This window comes from Cyprinodon tularosa, unplaced genomic scaffold, assembly GCF_016077235.1.
Source record: "Cyprinodon tularosa strain WSP-4 unplaced genomic scaffold, ASM1607723v1 ctg66, whole genome shotgun sequence".
Taxonomy (NCBI): Eukaryota; Metazoa; Chordata; class Actinopteri; order Cyprinodontiformes; family Cyprinodontidae; genus Cyprinodon; species Cyprinodon tularosa.
The window spans coordinates 2,674,399-2,685,903 of record NW_024039407.1 but is presented as its reverse complement, the minus strand read 5'-3'; the positions used below and the strand labels follow the sequence as shown (position 1 = coordinate 2,685,903).

The window sequence follows — 11,505 nt, the reverse complement described above, 5'->3', positions numbered from 1 at the left end:
CATTTTATATGAAAACAGAATTTATTTAAACACAGGGCTGGGAGTGAGTGGGTTGGCAGCTTATTCTTTGAGACATTTTTAAAAATATGAACATGCTCACTTTTTTTGTTTGTTACAAAAAATGAAGACATTTGTAAGAAAAAAAAACCCAAAAATGAACAGGATGAGTGTAGATCATAAGGTTAAAGTTGGTTAAAGAGGGAACAGGTGGTGTCCATGCAGAACTGAGGTTATTTATGGTCAAACTTATTTGGTTGCAATTTAATAACTAATTTACTGCAAAATTTGTGGTATTTTAAGAATTTGAAATATGTTAACCTATCGGAAACAAATATGGATTTAGCCCATATGTGGCTAAAAAGAAATAGGATCCGCTCATGACATTTTAGGGCGTTTTCCATTAGGATTACTGAAAGATAACAATAGAAGGCTGTTTAAGGTCAATTCAAAGAAAACACTTTTTTTTTTAAGGCATGCTTTACCTCCATTTCAATCAATAAAACCAACTTATGAGGCCTGATCCTGTTCTAGGTATAAAGTATCACAGTGTGCACACATGGATTAACTCGTAGGCATGTCAGTTTCATCAATATACAGCAGAATCAGGAACATAGTTTGGGAAAAAAAATTAGCTTTTTTTGTTTTACATGTTTAATTTTAAAGTTAATATTCATTTTAATCAGTGCATAGTTATGTGAAACCAATTATTACTGATGTAGCACAAAAAGTAATGTGAAAATATATAAAATATGCTTTTTTTCTCCCCTCAAAAAATAAAATAAATATTACTATATCTTAAATTAGCTACAGTATCATGACACCCACCACCGATTGTTTACTGTCGGGGAATGTGAGGATATGCCTACATGTGAGGACAGCCTTGAGTTCCGACGGCTCCGTGCACAGAGAGCGGTTTGGACAACATCACAGGTCTACGGTTGATGCTAACATGGTGGAAGCAGCCTTGGAAAGCTGGGGAACCGTGAAGGTGGTTGGACGCTTTGATCTCACCTGGTGAACAGAGAATAAAATATATAGCAATTTGGAAAAAACTGACCTTTTCAGAAAAATCTTGCTTTGTTTTATAAATCCTGAATTTAAAAAACCAGGGGAAGACTGCCTGAAAGGGAAGATAAAATGACTCCAGTATCATTCCCTTACTGTTTTATATCCTAGGGGTGATTTTTGCAGAGCGAGAACCAGAAACTTGGGATCTTGGCAGCAACATTGAAAGCTTTGTCAGCTTAAGTATTCAGCCTGGTATTAGAAATGGAAATTATCCCAACCTGCTTAAAGTTTTAACTTCCAGGACCTAACAGGAAGCTGAAGAGATTTAACGCTGCCATGGTTACAAGGTGCACACTCTAGAAGGCAGACACCACTGTGATAGAGCTGCTCAGTATAGAAAAAAAAAGTTTAAAATTGGAATGACATTGCTGAAAATTAAAACATGATGGTGCCTAATGGGTCAGAATTTTTTTGTATCCCAAAATATCCAGACAATACATCAGCTGTGGACATTAAAGGCCATTTAGAGTCAACTCCATCGGCCAAATATATTGATATTGGAGTAAATTATTAACTTATGAAATATGGTAGTGTTCTACCAAATACTACATCCAAGCACTTTACTTTTTACATAAAACAATGCAATAACAATTGTGATTTGATATATTGCTGTAAAAAAAATGCAGATGCAATGTTATTAAGCCACAAGTAAGTTCACTGAGTCTTTAGTCAAGACTCCAGAACTGATAGTGCAGCCATTGACTGTGATATACTGTAGGCTGATTATCAACGAGCGCTGGGAATTTAATGACAAGAAGATTATGGGTCTGAGTACACATCCTTAAGGTACTCCGTAATACTTCGCAGCTATAGAAAAGAGAATTTGGCTGCTTAAATCTTGTCAAGTTAATTTGTTTTTAACCACAAATCCTCGCATGAGCAAAACAACAGTCAAAAATGTAAATAACAGATAAAGAAATTAATATTTTTAAAGTATTCTACAATCAAAATAGCCTTTCATGAAAGCAGAAAAGTGCTAATTTTTTTAAACATTACTTCTTTAAAACTCATTTTATAGACCTTAGCCACTACTTTCCTGCACTGGAAAAAATTGAAATCTAGATAAGTAATTTTTTATTAAAATGTGTGCATTTGTTCTTGTATTGAGGAGGTAAAAGAGACATTTTGCCAATAGAACAAGATAATTTACATTCAAAATAAGAAAACACAATTGCATTGTCTTTTTTCAAGTGCATATTATCTACATTATATATAAGATTATATATATATATATTATTTTAATAATAAAAAGAATCATTCCATTGGCAAACTACTCGAATTAAGGGTAAATACACTTAATGTAAGAAATTTTTACTTTTTTATAGATCGTTTTTCCAGTGTGTCAACATTTTTACAGTATACAGGTGCTGGTCATAAAATTAGAATATCATGAAAAAGTAGATTGATTTCAGTAATTCCATTTAAAAAGTGAAACTTGTATATTATATTCATACATTACATACAAACTCATATATTTCAGATGTTTATTTTGTTTAATTTTGATGATTACAAATGACAACAAATGAAAATCTCAAATTCATCATATCAGAAAATTAGAATATTGTGAAAAGGTTCAAAATTGATGGCCCCTGGTGCCACACTCTAATCAGCTAATTAACTCAAACCACCTGCAAAAGCCTTTAAATGGTCTTTCAGTCTAGTTCTATAGGCTACACAATCATGGGGAAGACTGCTGACTTGACAGTTGTCCAAAAGACGACCATCGACACCTTGCACAAGGAGGGCAAGACACAAAAGGTCATCGCTAAAGAGGCTGGCTGTTCACAGAGCTCAGTGTCCAAGCACATTAATAGAGAGGCGAAGGGAAGGAAAAGATGTGGTCGAAAAAAGTGTACAAGCAAGAGAGATAACCGCACCCTGGAGAGGATTGTGAAACAAAACCCCTTCAAAAATGTGGGGGAGATTCACAAAGAGTGGACTGCAGCTGGAGTGAGTGCTTCAAGAACCACCACACACAGACGTATGAAAGACATGGGTTTCTGCTGTCGCATTCCTTGTGTCAAGCCACTCTTGAACCACAGACAGCGTCAGAAGCGTCTTGCCTGGGCTAAAGAGAAACAGGACTGGACTGCTGGTGAGTGGTCCAAAGTCATGTTCTCTGATGAAAGTAAATTTTGCATTTCCTTTGGAAATCAAGGTCCCAGAGTCTGGAGGAAAAGAAGAGAGGCACTTCATCCACGTTGCTTGAAGTCCAGTGTAAAGTTTCCACAGTCAGTGATGGTTTGGGGTGCCATGTCATCTGCTGGTGTTGGTCCATTGTGTTTTCTGAGGTCCAGGGTCAACGCAGCCACATACCAGGAAGTTTTAGAGCACTTCATGCTTCCTGCCGCTGACCAACTTTTTGGAGATGCAGATTTCATTTTCCAACAGGACTTGGCACCTGCACACAGTGCCAAAGCTACCAGTACCTGGTTGAAGGACCATGGTATCCCTGTTCTTAGTTGGCCAGCAAACTCTCCTGACCTTAACCCCATAGAAAATCTTTGGGGTATTGTGAAGAAGAAGATGCAATACACCAGACCCAACAATTCAGAAGAGCTAAAAGCCACTATTAGAGCAACCTGGGCAATCATAACACCTGAGCAGTGCCACAGACTGATCGACTCCATGCCACGCCGCATTGCTGCAGTAATACAGGCCAAAGGAGGCCCAACTAAATACTGAGTGCTGTACATGCTCATACTTTTCATGTTCATACTTTTCAGTTGGCCAACATTTCTATAAATCCTTTGTTTTTATTGGTCTTCAGTAATATTCTAATTTTCTGATATGATGAATTTGAGATTTTCATTTGTTGTCATTTGTAATCATCAAAATTAAACAAAATAAACATCTGAAATATATGAGTTTGTATGTAATGTATGAATATAATATACAAGTTTCACTTTTTAAATGGAATTACTGAAATCAATCTACTTTTTCATGATATTCTAATTTTATGACCAGCACCTGTAGATGACAACCTAAATCCCCCCATAAACTGCAGAGGTCAGTATAAGGACTTCAGATACAGGAACCTTGGAGACAGACAACGCTAAAATGGTTCGGACGGCTGATGGGATTGTGATATTGTACTCACTTGGTGCGCCTCCAAGGTGTACGGTAGCTTTAGCTCCGGCAGACCGGCTCTGTTTCGGGCCCACAGTCTGTTCACTGCTTCCATCCACATGCAGTTGCAGGAGGTTGTTTATCTTCACCACTGGAGATGAAATCTGCATTACAAAATGCGACAGAGTGGTAAAAGATGCAGAAAATGATTTGATGGTCTAAACTCACCTCTGATCGTGTGCCATTGCCTGTTACACAGAGGCTCCTCAGGGATTAAAGAGGTAGAGAATTCCCCTTTGCCACTGTTTATGGAAACAATCACCTACACACACAAACACACTATTTTTAGGTTTGTTTTTTAGGACTCTGAAAAATTAGACAAAAAAGACTCAATGCATTATTCTGAAGCTGATTTATTGGTTAAAGAAAGCATAGCTTCACCTCCCCCTGGCTTAGCACCAAGCTCAGGTACTGGTCAGATGAAGTTCCCGCGTGCAACACCAGCCCAGAGTCTGAAGTGGGTCGAACCTCCAGTTGGATCTCAAAATCCCGACCCAGAACCAGAGAGTTGTCTGCCAGGAGGCGGAGACACTTCAATCAGTCTACACTCAAACGTAGACAAAAAAAATACAACGGCCGAAACACACAGGGATAGTACCTACCTATTTCCATGTGTCCTCCCTCCCCAGAGAAGTACACTCCAGGTTGTAGAGGGTTCTGGAAGCAGGGCACCACCCCCTGACTGTAAGCTGGGTTTCCTGCAGGGACTGCGTTCAGCTTCAGATCCCTGATGCATCCGATGAAACCATCACAACCTGTAGGCTAGAATTTAAAACCCCCACACAAGTGGAAAAATGAGCTTTGATAAAGGGCAAAAAGAACCTTTTTATATGAGGGGCAGTACAAGCCATAAATCATACTCATATACACATTTTATCTCGTACGATACATATTCTCACATACATATATTCTTCAACATATATACATACTTGCTCCTCACACAAATATTAATTCTGCTGTCATTATAAATTATGAAATAATTATTTAAATGTGTCATTAGTCTCTTAAAACTGGAAATAAATACAAATTTAAGGTAAATAAATAGTAACTTTTATGGTCCTCTGTTAAATATGTTGATTTTATTTCCAGTATTGAGTATAATTATTTTACAATTTAATAAATTATTCAATTGATTCTGCACTGAAGCACACCATGAACTAATTTAAATGGTCAGACAGCCCCCAAAGTCAGAGGCGGGGCTAGAGCCGCTCTCACAGTAACCCTGACGTCTGATTGGCTGCTTTTCATTTAAAAAGGGGAGAAAACTTCCTCCTGTTTTTTTTTTTTTTACTCTAAAGTCAATATTATTGCTGGAAAATGGTGTGAATTACGTATTCATACTAAAATTAATGTAAATCTGACCTTGATTGAGGCTGGGATTCCTCCAATAAATAAAGGCCCTGTGATCCGCATCTTGCTGCCTCCAGGTATCCTCTTAGATCGAACGCTGATGCCACCTACTGTCAGAATGATCTTGTTCCCTTCATGCTTTATGAAAACCTGCAGAGACACGGGAAGCAGAGAACCTTAGAAACATCTGGTGAACACAGTCCCGACCCATTACTTTCACGATTTCTCCTGTACGAGATTTCTAAATCTCTAACGCTCCTCCAAACTGACGGGTTGGAGGAGCGAGTGAGGGGAGAATGGAGCGGGGGATCGATAAACAGATCGGTGCAGCTGCTGCTAACATGCAGACACTGCACTGGTCTGTCGTGGTCAACGTTTCTACCCTCATCTGCAGTCATGAAATCTGGATCATGACCGAAAGAACGAGATCTAGGATACAAGCGGCTGAAATTAGCTTTTTCTGCAGGGTGGCTGGGCTCCTCCTTAGAGAGTCAGTCATTCAGGAGGGGCTCAGAGTGGAGCTGCTTCTCCACATCAAGAGAAGTCATCTGCAGTGGCTCAGGCATCTTTGTCTGATGCCCCTTAAAAGCCTCCCTCAGGAGGTGTTCCAGGCATGTCCCACCGGGAGGAGGCACAAGGGATGACCCAGGACATGATGTCTCTCGGCTGGCCTAAGAGCGCCTCGGGCTTCCTCCAGTAAAACTGCAATATGGGTCTGCAGAGAGGGAAGTGTGGGAACCTCTGCAATGCAATTTCTAAGATCTGTTGAAGATTCTCATTCATCCAGGCAGGCTCGGACTGGGAACGACAACCAAGACTTCTGTAAAGTGGTTTTACTGGCTTTGGTTATAAACACAGACGCAACAGTGACTGCTGCTGCGTAACGTCCACACATGCACAAAGCCAGCCAGAAACCCACTCACTCACGCATACTAGCTCTACAACATAATCAGCAGGGTTGCAGATGTCACTGATTCTTGTCTTCCAGCCCAAAAAATTTTCATAAACCGCCTGGATATATGAAATCTCGCCCAGTTTGATCCAAAGTCTATTAATCTCTTAGGCCATAAATCTAAAGAAAAACATTTTTTACCCATAGACGGCCATCCTAATCTGCCAGATTGGGAAACATCCTAACCAGGCAACAATGCACATAAGATGGGAAATGTTAGCCTTTAGAACGCTATCATGCACCGCAACATATATTTGCAAAATATTCTAACATAAATTCGCAAAAAGAGGAACAACGTAGCTTGGTTTAAAGAAAGCATTTTAGTTTTATTATAATTAACTTTTTTGCAACGATTTTACTGCTGGAAGAAATAGATAATGACACCATACGCCAACCGTCACAGGGATGTGCATGACAAGGAAGGGCTATATAAATGCATGCATCATATAGATAGTTAACATTGTATTACTTCTTGAGCTGCTTGAGTTATTTACTGTCACAGTTGGGTGCTTCGGCCAGAGAGTCAGTGTTGGGGCCGGTATGATTTAAGAAGCGCCGGCCCTCCACACTGAAATTAGGACCGGCCCACCGGGCAAATGCCCGGTATCACAGATTACCAGTCCGAGCCTGCATCCAGGTCATAGTCATTCCAGGGAAACAAAGTCCAGTGGATTGTTTTTTGTTTTGGAATGACTTTTGACATCAATTGTTTCAAAGAAAAACACTTACAGGAGTCAATTAGCAGTGCTGTTTGCCCTGATGAGCCCTGAAATTTTTCAGCTGTAAACAACAAAACCAACATGATTTTGTGACCTCACCGGGTGCCACCGCTCGTCGTTGTATCTGTTCAGGCTGCGTACTTTGACTTTGACCCCTGCTGCCTCTACTGAGAGCAACAGGTGGCCTTTTAAGACGCTGAGCGACATCACCGGTCCGCCGTGCCGCCTGCCGGCTGCGTAGAGGATGCAGCCGTCAGAGGAGTTGATCTTCACCTCTAAGGACAGGTGAGAGCTGCGGAAAGACGATTTGTATTATATAAGGTTGTCTTTATATGCAAGCTGAACCTACATATAAATGATACAGCAATCACAAATATTTGTCTGGATGGATTTCTTAATACAGTGATTAAAATCCTGTTTAAAGTCTAAACATGTAAAGAACAAAGAATTTAAACATCTAAAAATTTAAAGAGGAAGTAGAAAATTTAAAAATGGGGAAAAAAATTATCTTCTTTTAACAATAAACAAGTGAGTATACATGCAGTATTCTTAAAATGAAAATATTAGCTGGGAAATGTATATTGGCAGAATTTGGACGTCAAACCAACACTTTGGAGTCGAACTTGGAGGTCAAAGAGGCCACAGCATGTAAGTGTAATTCTACCTTTACCCAGGTCTGACTCTGATGCCCAAATGCCTGCTGATGGGCCTCTTAGACCATCAGCAATAACTTGAAAACCATCCATTTCCCTTAAACCTTTTTGAATTTGGTCACATTACAGCGAAAAACTTCACTGATCTAGACTGAATAAAGTTGTGTAAAATTCAGAGGTGAGTGGAAAACATAATAAACAGGTAAATATCTAAAAAGTGCGGCATGCATTTGTACTCTCCTAAAAGAAAAGTTTGCTGCCTCCATCTTGACTCCTCCCTCTAATCAGTTAAAAGAGTCTTTAATGTGAAGTGTTTAATCTCTGTATAAACCCGACTGCTCTCTTCCTGGCCTCAGAGAACATAAGAGAACAAAGAAAGTAATGAGAACCAAGGAACACAGCATGCAGTTCAGAGAGAAGGTTGTGGAAAAGTCTAAAGGTCCACCAACGCTTTGAGCATCTCCCAGATCTCTGTTCAGTCAGTCCATCATCTGAACATAGAGAGAGGATGGACCACCTCCAGACTGACCAAAACATGGAGGTCCACCTAAACGGTTCTTCTCATCTGTGTTTACACTCACATGGATCTGATCATCACAGAATCCTGTCTCTGGTAGCTGTAGGTAGAGCCGCTGAAGTGCATCGCTCTGCTTTCAGGGTGCGACAGCTCCCTCTGGCAGGACTCCCTGGTACTGCGACTGCGAGATTTCGGCGGCTTCTTTTGATTGCCCTGAGAGGAAGCAGCGTGTTTAATGGATGTCATGGCAGCTGGAGGAGCAGAACTTTGGTATGCAGCCTGCAGTACCTTATGTTTGCGTTTGTGCTGAGTAGCAATGATCTGTTGAGGTTTTTTAGCTGCAGGACAGCTCAGAGGGACGTTCACATTTAGTTTAGCCTTCAGTAAGTCCAGAACTGTTTGGTCATTTGTGCTGTTGGATGCAAGAATAGTCGATATATTTTACCAAGCTGTTAATACTATTTTCTTAACAGTAGATGTTCAGAAGTCATTCGATCTTAATTTAAAAGTTGCCCAGGTGGCATAACCACCATTTGAGGCTATTTTTGTATTTCCTCAGTTTTTTTTTTTTTTTTTTTAATTGAAACGTTTTAGGTGATCCGAAACACTAAGGGTCAACTAAAAAGATCAATACAAGACTTCTGTTAGGAGAAATGCACTTTCATACCAAAACGCCAGAATTTTAGAGGAAATAAAGCTTTTCTAACCTCTTTATGAAGACATTACTAATGCATCCTGTAAGATTGTTGAGATTCTGGTAAGGTGATCCTCCCAGGAAGGTGACACTAGTTGGAGGATCAGGTGGATTGCTGCTCGGCTTCTTGCTGCCACTCCCCTTCTCCAGCATGTCGTCCACGTACAGACGCAACCTGTGGAAGAAGCACGTCCACAGTTGGCAAACAATTGGGGTTTTTAAGGTTTTTAATTCCAAGTCAGATTTCTGACACCTAAAACAAACAATTTATCATCAAATCCACAACATCTAGGTCCCTTCTTATAAGGACACACCCATCTGATACCTGGATATCGGCTGTGATATTGAGTTATTAGCTGGATTGGATATCAGTGATTTGATGTCGGAGATCCAATCCATTGCATTTTACATAAAACTGTTATTTATTTCTTTGTGCCGCTCATTTGTTAATATATAACATAAAGTACATTTATATCTGTGTTAATTTGTTACCTTTTTGTAACAATGTTTATGTCGAGGCTAAAGACTTCACTCAATGCCAAGATATATGGTTCATTCATTTAACAGTTGGATTGAATCGGTATCGGCCAATACTCTAAGCCCAGGTATCTGCATTGAATCGAATCGAAGAAAACTGGATTGGTGCATCTCTAACACTGAAATATTGTAGGTTAGGAGTTCAAACCCTTCCTTTGTGTCTTTAGGCCTAAATGATAACATCAACATTTCAAAATATATCTTATAAATATATTATAAATTAATTGAACATGCAATTAATGCAGCATCTAATGCTGCTTAATATAATTTTGCAATTTATTCAAATGTAATGTATTTTTTTAAATTATACCAATAGGCAAATGATTTACGAAAAAAAAAAAAAAAAATAAAACAATAGAGATAAAAAGTGTTGCTGTTGTTTTTTTTTTTTTTGTAATGACCAAGTTAAGAACAGTTTTTCCTTTTTTTCCCCCTCTCCTTGTATTATATGAGTAACTCAACATGGTTTGGAGGGTTTTTAGAGGTTTTTTATTTTTAGAATCACACTTAAACCTTTTGCTCCCGATTAAAAATAGTAGAAAAGTTCACATGTACAGGTAAGGTATGAATAAAAAGAATAAAAAACTTCCGACTAAACAACACAGGAAGTACTTTTCCAGCCAGACGAGTCGAGTCTAATTCATGTCTTAAGTGTTTAAGACACAAGTCTAAGTCAAGATTAATGTGTTATCTCTGCAACTTTAATGCGATGATAGTTGGAAGCTCCGACTCCAGTCACCTTCCCCGGCCATCTTACCCGTTAACGTTGCTGTAGAAGGCAATATTGTGGCTATTATCATCATTGTACGTCATCTGAGTCTTAACCTCGCTGTCGGCAGCCCTCACCACAATGTGGCCCTTCTGTAAAGAGACCTGACAGATCGCCTCCTGCAGCCACAGAGGGGTTAAAAATAAGCAGAGTAGAATAACAGAGAAGAAGGTAAGATAAAAGGAATCACGTTTTATACTCTGACCTGATCCCTGTGGTACAATATAAGGCCGTCCTTCTCATCTGTTCTGAAGCTGAAGCTGGCGTAGAAGTCGTTCTTCAGGTTGTTGATAGATGTGGGGGCTAACTGCAGGTAGTTCTGACCTCTAAAGTGAGCCTCCCGAACGACCTGCAGAAACATACGACAGCTAAACCAGTGGTCCTCCACTGCTTCTATTCAACACAAACCACAATGTCTGCACTAGCAAAGCGGGAAAGAAAAGACACAATTCTTTTTAAGGAATCGCAATTAGTTGCAACGAGTTTAAAAAACGCAAAAAATTTGGATTCCACTTTTTTTTCAAGCAATATAAGCTGCTGGTTTGTCGCCTTATGGTCCCAATAAAAAACATACTGACATGTGCAGCTGTTACCTGAATATTTAGCATGATTTATTCACAGCACTGTAAGAATCATGTTTGAAGGACTCGAGGTTTGAACAACTGTTAAAAACTGAAAAGGTTCTTATTTTACCAGCAGGTCGTCATCACAGCCGAAACTGACTCCAGAGGTTTTCATGCTGGACAGAGTGACGAAACCCCTGCTGGTCTTGATGTTCCTGAAACAGCCTTTCATGGAGGTCTGTCCTGAAAACAGCGCCTTCAGACTGAGGAGACAAATATATGCTGCTTAAAATCAAAATTTCCAAACATTCGACATTTTTTTAGGCTTGGATTCTAAAGATTGGATACATTTGTCCTATTTTGAACATTTAACTACAAACTAATGATAAAAGAGTCACTCTGGCCTTGTGGCTATTATTGGAACAGACCCTATAAAGGTTGGTCACAAACTCCCTTGCTGTCCATTTTAGTTAAAATGACTAAACACAATGAAACACGGCACAGGCAGCATTATGCTCGTTATACACTTCCATCCCACCGACGTGAATATTTTT

At 39.4% G+C, this 11,505-nt stretch overlaps 1 protein-coding gene across 1 annotated transcript in view; it reads right to left on the bottom strand.

Annotated features, from left to right (window-relative positions):
* Window positions 1–753: 753 nt before the first annotated feature.
* The window catches only part of lama5 (laminin, alpha 5), a 108,134-nt gene continuing 97,382 nt past the window's right edge, over window positions 754–11,505 (bottom strand). The window contains 13 exon segments of the mRNA XM_038309294.1: window positions 754–1,011; window positions 4,169–4,288; window positions 4,366–4,459; window positions 4,579–4,709; window positions 4,800–4,959; window positions 5,560–5,697; window positions 7,318–7,510; window positions 8,453–8,601; window positions 8,677–8,800; window positions 9,096–9,257; window positions 10,377–10,507; window positions 10,594–10,737; window positions 11,082–11,214. Coding sequence (XP_038165222.1) covers window positions 863–1,011; window positions 4,169–4,288; window positions 4,366–4,459; window positions 4,579–4,709; window positions 4,800–4,959; window positions 5,560–5,697; window positions 7,318–7,510; window positions 8,453–8,601; window positions 8,677–8,800; window positions 9,096–9,257; window positions 10,377–10,507; window positions 10,594–10,737; window positions 11,082–11,214 — 1,828 coding nt within the window. The 3' untranslated portion in view covers window positions 754–862.